The sequence below is a fragment of the Scomber scombrus genome, chromosome 3 (genome assembly GCF_963691925.1).
Source record: "Scomber scombrus chromosome 3, fScoSco1.1, whole genome shotgun sequence".
Classification (NCBI taxonomy): domain Eukaryota; kingdom Metazoa; phylum Chordata; class Actinopteri; order Scombriformes; family Scombridae; genus Scomber; species Scomber scombrus.
In genome coordinates, this window is record NC_084972.1 from 30922821 (window position 1) to 30938341 (window position 15521).

The 15521-nt window shown below is 40.0% G+C and overlaps 1 protein-coding gene across 1 annotated transcript in view; it reads left to right on the top strand.

Annotated features, from left to right (window-relative positions):
• The window catches only part of rims4 (regulating synaptic membrane exocytosis 4), a 58658-nt gene extending 47972 nt beyond the window's left edge, over positions 1-10686 (top strand). Inside the window, exons 4-6 of the mRNA XM_062414569.1 lie at positions 54-155; positions 2788-2927; positions 10468-10686. Coding sequence (XP_062270553.1) covers positions 54-155; positions 2788-2927; positions 10468-10686 — 461 coding nt within the window. The remainder of the gene's footprint in view (positions 1-53; positions 156-2787; positions 2928-10467) is intronic.
• The last annotated feature ends 4835 nt before the right edge of the window (positions 10687-15521 follow it).

Here is a 15521-nt window from a genome sequence, read left to right on the forward strand (position 1 = left end):
CATTATATTGTAAAATATTTTCTTAACCTATCTCTATGTTTTCATCTAATCAGGTGACGTACAGATCGGTCTGATGGAGAGGAATGGGGGTCTGGAGGTGGAGGTCATCCAGGCAAGAGGACTCACCATGAAACCAGGGTCAAAAGGACCTCCAGGTAAGCAACTCACAAACCCCTCACAAGCCCCTCGGAAGTTTTCAACATAATGCAACTTTAAATCTGAAACATCACAAGATTTAGATAAGATTTGTAAGATTTGTCTTATTCAAAAAAATGGCTGCTGCTCATGAAAATGACTGTGACATCTTTGAATATACAGTGTTTTAAGAGCACTTGAACGCACCACAAGAGAGCGAATGGCATCGGCTAGACACTAATTACAAAAGCACACTTATGAAGATCTGAAAGATGCATGAGTGAAGAAGAGGAAATGGTGATTTCAGTGTTGAGTTAACATCAGGGCAGATGGAGGTGATCCCTTAAATAAGTAAAGAGTACAGTACATGTTTCTGCTAATGCTGTAGTGAAGATGCTCTGTGTGTTGCTCTGACTTCATATGTTGATCTGTAGTATGTTGAAAAATGCAGTATATCTGATTTGAGTTCTGAAATGTACAGAAAATGACTGAAAATCAATCTGAACACAAGAATCTGTGAAAAATTGTGCACATTTGTAAATCTAAACCACAAAGATCTCCAGGCTTCATGCATAACTGCACCTGAAATACATCAAGCATGCAGCTAATAAATGAAGCTAATTAGTTAATCAGATCAGTTAACCCTATCTTTCATGTCATGGCGGTATTGTATTAGTGATATGTGCTGGTCAGAGGAAATGGAAACAGACATTATGTCAACATGGCTGTGCTGCTGCTGCTGCTGCTTTATATTATTTTATTTTTCAGCCGGCCGGATTGTGTAACAACAAACTATTAACTCTGATTGTAGTTCCCCTCCGTTGCATAATGTTAAACCACCAATTGATCCTAATTGCATAAGAACAAAACAGCGTCAGCAAAAATGGAAAAACAACTATATACTATATTTGGGGGGGGGGGGGACTATTTGGGAGGAGAGAGATAAAAGAAGAGAGGATAATAAACAGAGCATAGCACAAACAAGAGTTAGAGGGAGGGAGGGTGGAGGGATGCAGAAATAAGTAGAGAGCAATTTAATGTGAATGAAAGGAAAACATGCGAGTGAGAGATGAAAAGGAAATCCATATATAGTATAAGACAATGGAGGACCTTGCTCCGGATTCCAGTGTGCCAAGGTCTAATCTTTAATCTTGTCATCTAGCATACAGAGCAAACAAAAAGCTTTGTAGTATCCGTGTGTGTGTGTGTGTGTGTGTGTGTGTGCGCGTGTGTGTGTGTGTGTGTGTGTGTGTGTGTGTGTGTGTGTGCGTGTGTGCGTGTGTGTGTGTGTGTGTGTGTGTGCCGGTCAGTCGAAGTCCAGGTCATAAATCACAAGTAGAGGAGTGCTCTTCTGTATGTTATTAGTATTTCTTCCCGAGTGGTTTCACAGTGGTGTGCTGCAGAATTGTGGAGGAAAAAAAATCTCTATTATTTAAAAATAAGAAAGGACAGAGAGATGAAATGTTTATTAACAGTTTATCCATGTGTTTTCCAAAGTGCATAATCTGGTGCTGATAGCAACTCTTAATAACCACAAATATTATTTGCATGTGGATTTATTCATTTTTTTCTTTCTCTGATGTTTTCTTGAGGATTTCATTGCATTTTTGCATCCAGAAATGCAATGAAACTGATGGTTCCAGTGTTTAATGTTTTTGTTTTGTATGTATTTATATGGCAATATTTTCTACTATACCCTGCCTTTATCTACTCATTTATACTCTATACTATAACTGCTGGCTGACCACTATTAGTTGTAAGAGCTGTTATTTTGAAGGGGATATAACATGCTTTTAGTAATTTTCTCTTATTTTTATATTTTGATGACATCAGATTATTGTCCTCTTGCATATTCTGGATGATCTGACTCATGTTCGATCATATACAAATGTTTTTCAGTTTCCATTTTGATTAAAGAGCGAGAAAAAGAAGTGAAATCCAACTATTACTGTGTTTTCGTAGCCTCTGGAGGTTCAGCTATATTCTAGTAGAGCCCCAAAATATAATTAATGACCATTAAAATGTTTCAGTGGATACATTCCAGTATGAAATGAATGATTATTGAGAATGGTGAAAATTAGTTTGCTGTCATTTTACAACAATGACATTGAACTATGAACATTGAACTACATTAAGAATTTGATTGAATTGTGGTAATAGAAATGTGATAAAGTCATAGTGAAGGAATGTATATTAAGAGGATCCTTAAATGTGGTTTTCAGAATCAATTTTACAAGATTTGCAAGACTATAATGTCATATTTTTGTTGAAAGCTACAGTTGCTGCACATCTATTATTAGCTTGTTTGAGGCTCATGATCGTTGATTTTACATTTTAATTTTTTTTGCATTGATTAGATAACTCAAGGACTTGTAGTTTATATCTGCGTTGACTTATGGGACAATAACCTGCAGACAAACAAATGACTCCTGTGCTCTACTGTAATCTGCCTTCTTCTCTATTAGACTCTCCTCTCGTCTCTTCTACTGTACTCTAAACTGCGCTCTAAATCTGTGAATCTCATCAGACTCAACCTCTAAACTCACTGAAAAACTCCAGAGTAAAGCCGGTTTGAAAGCAGAATTGCAGAGTGCTCTGAAGGGGGGTCGACACTCAGTACCTGTTTAACTTTTCCGTCTGCTGTCGTTCCAGCCGCCTACATCAAAGTTTACCTCCTGGAGAACGGAGTCTGTGTGGCCAAGAAGAAGACCAAGTCAGTGAGGAAGTCTCTGGATCCTCTCTACAACCAGGTCCTGGTCTTCTCCGAAATCCCGCAGGGGAAAGTGGTACAGGTAAGATACACCACAGTGCCAAACAGTTTGTGAAATGAGACGGACATTAAACTTGATTTCTGCTTTTAGACAAGGTTTGTATTTGAAAGTTAACAAAGAAAAGGATATAATGGCAAATGTCATATCATATCAACATTTAACCCTCCTGTTTTCCTCGAGTCAAGGAGGGAAGTTAGGAAGGGGGGAAGAAGGAAGGAAAGGAGGAAGGAATGGAAGAAGAAGGAAGGAAAGGAGGGAGGAAGGGAGGAAGAAGGAAGGAAGGATGGAGCAAGGGAGGAAGAAGGAAGGAAGGATGGAAGGAAGGAAGAAGGAAGGAAAGGAGGAAGGAAGGGAGGAAGAAGGAAGGAAGGATGGAAGGGAGGAAGAAGGAAGGAAAGGAGGGAGCAAGGGAGGAAGAAGGAAGGAAGGCTGGAAGGGAGGAAGAAGGAAGGAAAGGAGGAAGGAAGGGAGGAAGAAGGAAGGAAAGATGGAAGGAGGAAGGAAAGGAGGGAGCAAGGGAGGAAGAAGGAAGGAAGGATGGAAGGGAGGAAGAAGGAAGGAAAGGAGGAAGGAAGGGAGGAAGAAGGAAGGAAAGGAGGGAGGAAGAAGGAAGGAAGGATGGAAGGGAGGAAGAAGGAAGGAAGGATGGAAGGGAGGAAGAAGGAAGGAAAGGAGGGAGCAAGGGAGGAAGAAGGAAGGAAGGAAGGATGGAAGGGAGGAAGAAGGAAGGAAAGGAGGAAGGAAGGGAGGAAAGGAGGGAGGAGAGGAAGGAAGGTAGGAAGGAAGAAAGGAAGGAAGGAAGGAAAGAAGGACAGAAGGAAGGAATGAAGGGAGAAAAGAAAGGAACAGTCAAAACAGACGGGGTCAATTTGACCCGGGAGGATGACACAAAGGTTAAAGTGACGTACTTAATATCTATATGAGCTTGACTTTCTTATTTAAAGGAGGAGGGGTCAGGGGGTTGACATGGAAAGTTGGAAAAGCATCAAAACACCAGAGAGCATCGTTTAAGACCCCCGAGTCCACTCACTCTCATCTCAACCAACAAATCCAGATGTTTTTAGCAAGACATTGGGACATTTTCAACCATTTGTATTTGTTTTATTTACTGGGTCGCAGTGGCATTAGGCTGAGTTAGGAAATCTAAAACATCCATCTCCATAGCAACGCCCTCCAGCTTCTCCTGGGGGATCTCAAGGTGTTCCCAGGACAGGAGAGATATTTAATCCCTTCAGCGTGTTCTGGGTCTCCCTCTGGGTTTCCTACCAGGTGGATGTCCACAGAGCCCCTCTACAGGGAGACGTCCAGGAGGCATCTTGACCTAAACCTATTTTTTAAGGCTTTTTTTCATTGTTTTACTTTAAATTTATGTTTCACATCATAAAACATAATAATTCAAGTATATATAGAAGCTCAATGTATGAAACATATCCAATCAGATGTTTGCAGGAATATACAGTGCCAACATTTTATTCTTGTAATTAGATTGAATTCATCCTTCTGGGCACAAAGAATGTCTGGACCAAATTCCATGGCAATACATCCAATAGTTATATTATTTTATTTGTCAGTCTGGACAAATAACCTCTTGACAGACCAACACTGCAATTCATAGCCAGTTTTATTTATAAACCACAAATATCAGAAATCACACATTTGCCTAATGAGGCTTTACAACCTGTGCAGCATTACAACATCCTCGGTCCTTAGACCATTGATTCGGATAAGGAAAAGCTCCCGAAAAAACCCTCTAATGGGGAAAAAGTAGAAAGAAACCTCAGGAGGAGCAATAAAATAGGGATCTACAGAGATGCAATGGATGTTGTGTGAACTGAATAGACCAAAACAAACACACACACACACACACCCTGCTGAGGTTGTGCAGTGTGGTGGAAACAGTAAGTTCACAGTCCCAATTACAAAATAACTCTACCACATTGCTCCCCTAAGATAGCAAAAAAAGAGGGAGGGAGAGAAAGAGAGAGAGAGAGAGAGAGAGAGAGAGAAAGAGAGAGAGACACAGAGGGAGACACACACAGAGAGAGAGAGAGACAGAGAGAGACACACACAGAGAGAGAGAGACACAGAGAGAGAGACAGAGAGAGAGAGAGAGAGAGAGACAGAGACAGAGAGAGAGAGAAAGAGAGAGAGAGAGAGACACGGAGAGAGACACAGAGAGAGAGAGAGAGAGAGACAGAGACAGAGAGACACAGAGAGTGACACAGAGAGAGAGAGAGAGAGAGAGACACACACACACACACACACACACACACACACACACACACACAGAGAGAGACAGAGAGAGAGACACAAAGAGAGACACAGAGAGAGAGAGATAGAGAGAGAGAGACACACACAGAGAGAGACAGAGACAGAGATAGAGAGACACAGAGAGAGAGAGAGAGAGAGAGAGAGAGAGAGAGAGAGAGAGAGAGACAGAGAGAGACACACACAGAGAGAGAGAGAGCGAGAGAGCGAGAGAGAGAAAGAGAGAGAGAGAGAGAGAGAGAGAGAGAGACTTCCACCAAGGATCATATGGATTGATGAACGTGAGTTAGAAATGGCTCCAGCTGGGTTTGTGTGTGACTCAGGTGGTGTAAAGCTGAGACAGCGGAGGACGCTGGGGAACACAACTTGACATTTACAGTGAAAATGTGACTTGAGGGACCAGGAGGCCATTTGAGCTGATTCTCTACTTCCATTTGTTTGAGCTTCAGCTGCTTTCAAGATCAAAAAATGTCACAAAAGACAAACTGAGAGAAACTGATTATTACGGCCGATCCCTTCCTTCTTTCCTTCGTCGTTTTGTGCTCTTTCTTCCTCTTTTTTTCCCTCCATGCTGCATTTTCTATTCTCTTAATCCTTTCCCCTTTTTACTTCCTCTCTCTCCTTCTTTTTCTTTTTTACTCCCATCCCTCCTTAGTTTTAGCCTCATTTTCCTCTCCCATTCCTCTCTTTCTCCCTTTTTCACGCTCTACTTTCATTACTTTTTTAAAGCCTTGTCTGCTTTTTCATTTTTCTCCCCCTTAATTATCTTCTCTCTCTCTCTCTCTCTCTCTCTCTCGTTCTCTCTCTCTCCTTCATTTTCTCTTCTTTCTCTCCTGCATTTCTTGTTTACCTTTTCCCCTTCATCTTATGTCCTGTTTTATTTGTTTCTTCTGTTCTGTTAATGAATCAATTCATTAAACCAGTCCTTTCTTGTTTTTGCTGCCGTACTCATCTTTGTTCAGTCTCTATTTATTCTTCTTTACGTCTTTGTAGTTTTTGCTTTATTTGTTTCCTTCTCTCCCTCTTTCTTCTTCCCTGTTTTTACTCTCTCTCTCTCTCTTTGTCACCATTCATTCTATTCATACTTTGCTGTAATACTGTTTTCATCGTGCCTTTAAATAACCCATAAAACCAACATTGCGTGCATGTGTTTTTTTAACCCGATGGCGTGTCAGGTTTCCTCAGTAATCAGCAGGTGGAAACCGCTGTGTGTTCAGTGGAGAGGCCTTCAGCTCTGCCTCAGGCTGCTCTTGCTGCTGCTGTCGCTGTGTAATTAGCCACTAAACGCCTCCCTCTTAATTATCTGCTGTCTGTGCCGCTGTCCTCTGAGTTTCATCAAACTCATTCACACTGGATAATGAAAATCGCTGAAATCAGCAGTGCTTTTCAATTTGTCACTTCCTGATTTAGGAAAGCGGAGTGCCGCTGAAGCCGACACCAAAAATTCATTCAAAAACCTTCCTCGGCTCAGTGACTTTAGACACATGTTTATTTAACTTTCTCAGCAGCTTCTTTGTATTTATATGTCAGGGGATACTATGAAGAAAAAATGTTCCTTTTCCCCTTAAATAGAAGCATATTTTAAAGATTTCACATCTGCCATTACATAAAGTTATAGGTAGAAAAACCTCAGTTGAATTATAATGCATTTTACATAACTCAACTGCATTGTCACTGCATTAAAACAGTATGGATGACCTCAGAAATTACAGCTTATATCACCTGCTTTTACACCACATAACATTATTTAAATCAGGGGGAGAATTACTGTCATATTCAGTTCAGTTTTCTTCCTGTGCAAATAGGACTTTTAAATGACAGCTGTAGATGAAAAGAGAAGTTAAAACACTCAATTACGTTTTGAAGCACAGGTATAAAAGAAGATTATTTACACTTTGGCTGCACATTGGTTGTGTTTTTACATGTTTTTAAATGTAATTTTGTGGTGAATTGAGAGTGAAAATGCTATTTAAATGGATCTTGATTTGATTTGATGAGTTTTTGAGAGGATAAATTATATGTGCACAAATATAGAGGTGTATTGGTAAAAATAACACACAACAGAACAAAAACAAAGATCATGTATCTACTATTTGAAATGTAAATGTCTGCAAAGCACAATCTGACAATGATGGCCACATAAATACAGACATGCAGTTTGTCCTGACGCTGATCATTTGCATGTAAGTCTTTGTGACATTTGTATATGTTCCCTGTTCCCTTTAGTTCCTTAATTTAAGTCTTAATTGTGCCTATAATAAGCACAGCAACCCACACAGGCTGTTGGGACAGGTGTGTGTGGTTAACAGAGGCCGGGTCGGCGGGGTTTTTTAGAAGGTTGCAGGTTTGATCTGCTGTGTTCAGTGAAAAGGTCTTCAGATCGGCCCGAGGCTGCTGCTGCTGCTGCTGCTGCTGCCACTGCGTAATTAGTCACTAAACACCTCCTTTCTAATTATCGGCTGTCCGTCTCTCGCCTCCTCTCCCCTCTCCCACCCCCCCTCCCCCCCCGCTCTGCACCCTCTGCTCCCATGCTCTGATCATCTCATTTTCTCTCTTATCTCGTGCTCTCTGCCGATTTGCGTGTTATCTTTTTTTATTGTCTTGAGCAATTGGTTTTCTGTACGCTGCTCCATATGAAGTTAGTGCAAAGATAAATGTCGGCTTATCCTGATTTTCTGTGCTCATCGCTGAATGTATTTGAATACTCTAAAGATCTCTATCAGGTTGTTTTTGCAATGCATTGCACATGAGATTCGTTTCACAATAAGAAAAACACAGAAAATCGTCAGCCTTATCTTTTAACATCTCGTCGAATGGCTTCTGCCTCCCTCTCCCTCTCCATCACACCTCTCTGACATCCATTACTGTAACTTTCTGAAAACCAATGATCCGACATTCACAACCTCTTTTACGCCGTGATAGCTGTGAAGAGGAGAGAAAGAAGCAAGGTTTCAACTTCTCTCCAGCACTATTTGGCTCTTCATTTCATTTGTTACGCCACTAGTATTTCTGTCACTTTTCATGTGAACAACCAAGTGCAGCATTATAAAAGCTTTCAGGGAGAGACTGAAAATATGCACCAGATGATATTGTGTCTCCAACTCACTCCACCTTCGATTCTAGACGTCCAAACAACACTTTTTATTTCCGACGTGGGTGGACGGTTCAGATCACTTCTGATGGAGCATGAACCAACCCTTACTCTCTCCTTCAATTCAATGCATCCATCGATTGTTCACCTCACCATGCAAAAGGTTGTTTGTTCTTCTAATTAAATCCATCCATCCATCCATTTTCCAAACCATTTATCCTATATAGGGTTGCCAATCCCAGCTGTCATTAGGGAAGAGGCAAGGTACACCATGGACAGGCCACCAGTCCATCACAGGGCTCACATATAGAGACAGACAACCATTAACACTCACATTGACATCTACGGGCAATTTAGGGTCTCCAATTAACCTAAACTGCATGTTTTTGGTCTGTGGGAGAAAGCAGAGATAGTGCAGCTACAGGGAGAACATGTAAACTCCACATAGAAGGGCTCTAACCAGCAGGCCGGAGGGTTCGAACCCAGAACCCTCTTGCTGTGAGGCAATAGTGCTAACCACTGCATCACTGTGCTGCCCTAATTAAATCCCTTTCCACCTTTTCATTAGCGTTACCATCATGTGCGTTTGTTCCACTTCATATAAACCTTAAGCAGAAGAGGACACTGTATCTTTAAGCTTTAATGTTAAACACTCAGCCGGTTAGCTTTGCTCTAGTATCCATTCCTCCCTCTCGCAATGTCCACTAAGTGGTAGTGGTTGAGGTCGAGACCTTGTTTGGAGAGCTGATCGCGGGCAGACAGAAAGAGAAATAGATTCTCCTTCTTTAAAAAAGGAGGGAATAGATTGAAGCAGATTTGGCATCAGAGTCTCTGTGGAAATCACTGGCAGACGCACACAGACACACTCACCCATACGAAACAAATTGGTATGCCGGCATGCACGGACACACAAGACCACCGCACGAGTGGACACACGCGCAGACGGATATTGATTATTTTGTCCGCCGCTTGACAAGATGTGGAGCCATCTGAGATGAACCCTGATGTTATCAGGATGTCAGGAGACAGAGGACACTGAACATACAAATACACACAGATACACACGCACATACCACATACCAGCATCATCTCACTCTCTCTCTTTCTCACACACACACACACACACACAATACCTCTTCATTTACTTTAATTGACACCTCAGCCTGCTCGGTGCTGCTGGAACAGAGAGAGAAACTGTCGAGATCTGCGTTAGAGCTGCTTTCCAAACTATCTTTACTAATTCTAATTAACCCCGCTTTCCTAACCTTATCACTTTGTCAATTAATTTGACTGCTCCCGCATTACCCCCAGAATGCTTTATGTGCAGCTTTAAAGATCCCCCGAAGCCAAATCAAGGAACTAACTGCCTTAAAATAAGACTATGCTGATCAATACCTTCTATTCAAGACTTGGTGGTATTTGTGAAAAAATAGTCTGAATATTAGATTAAAAATAGACTGTAAAGTGCATATTTTTCATCTCCTAGTTAACATTGCAGGTGTGCTAATCTACCAAACTTCTGTTACTATGTTTAAATTTTTAAGTGACTTGTTAATTAGACTAAACCTAACATGAGGTACAGGACATGAGCTCTGGTCTCCTGCGTTGACATCCTTCCCGATCTCCTTCCTTTGACTTCTAAGTCATATAAGAATGTCACACTTCAAAGGCAGTAATGTTTCCTCTTACATTTGGCAAAAGGAAATTCCTCTTTTTGTATTTTTTGGGGAATTTAATAAGCCTTTATTACAGACAGTAGAGGGAGGTGACAGGTAGTTAGGGAGGAAGAGATGTGACAAAGGTTCCCGACTGGACTTGAAATGGGGACGTTATGGTTCACGCTTCATGTCTCAGCGGAGACGAGAGCAAGGGAATTCTTTGCATATAAATGTATGTAGAGGACAGGGGTTGTTTTGTGAGTCCCAGGTGAAATAGAGTGTAAAAGCTTTTCTAGTTTTAAATGTTAATGTGCAGTAATACTTCAGTATCCTGGGTGTACGGTAATAATGTTACATTCCAGGTGTCATGTTGGGGATATCTTCAACTTGGTGTAAAAGGTTGTGAATTCAGACATGTTTTACATTTCCTGAAGAGGGAAAGCGTGCTTATAATACTTGTTTTTCTCTAATTTGACATATCAATGCAAAGCTGGTAATATATCAATCTTTTTTCACCAAATCTTCTATCTTACTTCTTCCTTAGGTGATCGTTTGGGGCAACTATGGACGGATGGACCGCAAATGCTTCATGGGCGTAGCTCGAATCCTCTTGGAGGAGCTGGACGTCAGCACGATGGTGATTGGTTGGTACAAGCTCTTCCCTACCTCCTCCATGGTGGACCCGACGATGGCGCCTCTCATCCGCCACTCCTCCCAAATGTCCCTGGAGAGCACCATTGGGCCCTGCTGTGAGCGACCCTAAGACTCACGCAAACATTTTTGAGTTTTTTGTTGTTGCGGCTGAGACCTGCTTAGACTTTCTTTTACTGTCTCAACTGAGTCATAAGACACATTTTTATATGCCTGCACCAGGAGCAGGTAGGTGTTAAGTATTTTAACTCAAGGGCACTTCGACAGGTCCAACCGCACTTGGGGCTGAACCACTCATCTGATTGGGAAATGACTTGACACTCTGGCAATCATTGGAAATGTACTCTTAATTATTTTGATATTGTATCAGATCTGTTTCCCAAGACTCATGGGAAGCACATTTTCTTTTGTTGTTGCAACCGACCGCCCCTCGGACTCGCAGGAAAATTTAGCTCTCTCCCGAGTCTCTTTGATGAAAAAACAAAAACCCACTTAATGAGGATACTTCAAAGGGGGGGAGGGGGGGGGGGTTCGGTTGCCGACATTGATCACATCCTATTGGGACCACAATACACTGCAGGCTCAGCTTTGCTTCGACTACGCGCCTTCTCCGCAGCCTACATTCGATTCTCATTCCCCAGGACTGCTTGTTGTCTTTCTACGTCCACTTAAAGGAGCTGGACAGCCTCTAAAGCGTTATATGTCCATTCACGGAGAGTCCGGAGAGAAAGTGACACTGCCCTCAGATAGTTTGAGACACCAGCCTTCCATTTTGCAGGAGCATGGGGGCCGAAGGTTGTGGGGCGGATGGTGAATCTGTGCGCAGAAGAAGACTTTCAACTTATATAAGACATATTGGTTTTGAACACTTGACTTGAGCTGTTTTTGTTTTTTTGTTTTTTTGTGTCACACATTTCGCCCTTCAGTGTTCAATTCATTGGGTACTAAGTGTATCGTACTTATGTGGAGAAAGCCCTTTTTCATCCTCTGGAAGGATCTAGATCTCCTACCTGATCTTGGGGATCCAGAGTACTGCTGGGTTTTCTATCCTACCAGTTAGTTAGGACGGCAGGTGCCAGGTATAAATCAGTTCCTGGGTGGATTTCTATGGTTTAAGAGAAGAACTAGCAGGTTCTGAGTTCCCAAAGACCATGTGCCATCATGATTTACGAGCTTGTAGATTTTTATTACTATCAATCGCTACATTAGCTGATTTTACAGATTATTTTGTGTAAGGCATTTATCAGTCAGATCAGCTGGTGTTGTGTTTGGTAGGAATGAAAACATGCAGTCTTGTGTTGTTTTTTCTTAAAAATAATGACCAATGACCCCATTTTAGCTGGTTGTTTCTTGAATCTGTAGCAAGTAGTAAATGTCCAGTTTATGCGAGCAGGTTTAAAAGCACCCGAGACACACCAAGAAAGATACTGAAATTTGATTGAACTACTTCATGAAGTGATTCTGTTTTAGCCAAATTATTGTAAAAACATTTATCTCTCCGAATAATATGTGTGAACCATAACCATACATAATATTCTATAATATGTAGTCATTAATGATATATCTGAGCGTGAAAACATGGCAGATGCAGATATCTGGTTTTAAAGCCAAACTAAATTGGATTTTATGCATGCATACTATTGTATAGATAAGACTTGAAAGTGGCTGATGATAGATGCATGGGGTTAAACATTATCAGGATGTAATCTAGATATGACTGGTATGAAACAGCCAGGTGTAAATGGGGTCTAAAACGTTGAGGGTGTTTTATCCTCATTTCGGTTCAATTCTGTTATGCCTTCTCAATTTTTCACATTCCACCTGGTAGTACAGGTCACATCGAGTGAATGGTGGGGACGTATTGTACCTGTGCTGTACTGACACATACTGACTAGCTGATTAAAAAAAAAGATGAATTATTCCAAAAGCAAAGCGTTCAGGATAATAACCTGGCTGACAGCGTGGGGCTGAAAACCTGCAGAGTAACCCAGTTTAATTGTATTGCTCTTTAGCTAATACTCTAGTAGTAGATTTGTACGATTCCTCCTCTCTTTTTTTAAAAGCTTTGGCTAACAGTTGTCTAATAACAGTTTCTACTGTGCCAATTTCTACCAGCAAGTGTCTTCTCCTTCCTCTTTCTTCAATTACCTTGCGGCATGTGCCATTGTGAGGGAGGAACAGAAGCAACCACTCACAACATCTGACAGCAGTATTCAGCCTTGTGCAGAGCAGCGTCCCTTTTATTCTAAATTACAGCTCTAATCCACAAACCGCCGAGGCACCTGGTGATTAGCCATGCTACATCTCAGTACGGAGGGAGGAAAAGGAAAGAGAGGAAGGAAGCATGAAATGTACTTTGCATCATCCAAACAAAGGATCTGTCTGGACTGGTATCAGGTCTTACAGATTTTTTATTTATTTAAAAACACACAAAAATAGGATGAATTTAAAGGGAACAAAATGTGTACACTGTAGACAAATTTATAGTTTATTAAAGAACAAAGGTATATATGTATTTCATTTGGGCACTTTATGATTCTTAATGTCTTTTTTTATGTGTAAATATTATGGTTGTTAGTGTCTCTTGGAGTGAGCCAAAGTTCATCTATAATGACTTAGTTGATTAATGTTAAAACTCTGAGGGAGGGAAGGGATATCCTTGGTAGTTACCGTAAGATTGTAGCATTAGCTGGTAGCATCCGCATGACTGATTAAAATTTGTAATTAATTAGCAGAAAACTTGATAAGACTAAGCATGAGCTATGAGCTACACGGAGAGAGGAGACATGAAATAGCGTATGTTCAACCGAGGAATACATACATATGTAGCAGATTAATTGAGTTTTTTTTTTTACAAATGTGACTGAATTTGGGGTTTTTCTCTTTCACAGACAAGACTGAGATCTCTCATGCATAATTTAAAAAAAAACAAAAAACATTTTCAGCCAATTAAAATTTCTTTTTACTCAGAGAGAAGAACTCAGAACAAAATCTAATTTGTCTTGCAACTAATCAGCTAATATTTTAATTAAACCACACAATTTTAGAGTCATGGTACTCTAAAAAGAAACTTTGCAAAAGTGGCCTCTGTTTTGCCAGTAGCAGTGTTGCAGGGATCTTATCTTTTTTTCTTTTTTTTCCAAACAAATTAGCTACATTCTGTAAAGCAATAATCAGATTCACATCTTGCCATGGCGTATTTTCAGTTTCTCAGCAACCACATTGTGGAAAAATGACTAATTTAATCAGTGATTTTCACCTCAGTCAAACGTATCCATTATAATATTCAGCAAGACAAATTAAGTTATCTTGTGGCTGTATGTTTTGCATATATCAGGACTAAGTGTTATTATGAGTTAAAACACACATGTAATACTTTTAAGAATCCGATTACAGAAACTGATAATCACTTGATAAAAATCTGTCATCTTTTCACAAAACATTCATGTCGTTTCCATTATCATTATAACAACCTCTGGTAATAGCTTTTTTTCCAGGGAGAGTGTCATGTGTAGTCTGTGAGGAATCTCTGTAAAAAAAGAACAAAAAAAGAAAAGGAGCTGAAATGTAATACCCAATGTTACATGAAGATCTGTAATTTGAAAAATGCAGGATCATTTTTCACAACCTAAAATCACATTGAGTAGCATGAATTTTTATCTAATGATAACGATGACTAAAGGTCTGTTTTTAAACAATGGAAAGAATAAAATAGATGATATTAAAACACTTGTAAAAAATCAAATATATAAATATATATAAATTATCTCCTTTTACTGTGACCCAAGGAATGTGTGTTTGTCAGTGTTCTTTTGTGCCAAAATTTAAAACATTTTTTGAGGGCTGATTTCCCGTTTGAGGACCAATGAGAAAGAAAAGTTTACACATTTGGCATTAAGCAGATTCTGATCTAAAGAAATTGGTTTTGCGTCCAAGTACAGCAACTTTGTGGCCGAAACAACACGTAGCATTGCATGATAACAATCTAGATTTAATGCAGATAAATCACAATTTATCTGAGAGTTGGATATATATATATATAAATATATATATATATATGAAGTTGCCACGGTAACCATCATAGAAGTTTCCCATCTTATCTACATCATCTAACCTGCAGCAGCCGCCTGTACAACAACAAGTTCAACAATCATTTATTTATAAAGCATTGATTGTGGTTAACAAAGAGCTGATTGTTCATTGTACCATTTACCAGCTTTGAATACTTTCCAAACAGTTCCTTTCGGAGCGGGGAGGAAGGAAGCAGCATGGCAGCAGCGGTGCGATGATGAGGGGTTTTTCCATGATGGCTACAGGTGCAAATTAAAAATGTTAATTTGGTGTACACATGTATGACCTTTCCTTAGAAAATTGTCATCTCTAATTGTTTGAAAGTGAGACAAAGTATATGCCAACAGAATAACAGTGAATTAATGTTTGTTTATTGACATTGATTGTGTAATTTCACTCATCAAAAGCTTCTTCTTGTTCACCGGTCTGAGTTTGATTGTGACATTTTGTAACTCTGAAGGAAAACAGATGAGCTAAAGGAACTATGTATTGTTATAGTTAACATCCACAGCAATGAAAATGTATGTTTTTTTTTTGTTTTTGTTTCGTTTGCATTTGCCCCATATTTGAATTGAGTCCACCACACAGAAGATAATTATGTACTACTATCAATTGTAATGTAAGTAGAGGCCTTAAACACACCGATATACATTTTTGTCAGGGCTAAGGACTAAGAATTGTCACAAAAAGTAATCAAAACGACGCAAAAAAACAACAAAAAAAGAAGTTTTACAGTGTCACCATTTCAGCCCATTACTTAAAGTAATTTAAGTGTCATCTATAAATAGGATTATCTTTGCATATGTTCTTAATGAATTTCTGATATGCTGATATTTGAACTACTTGTGTATCCTCCCCCACTTCTTGTCGTGGGCT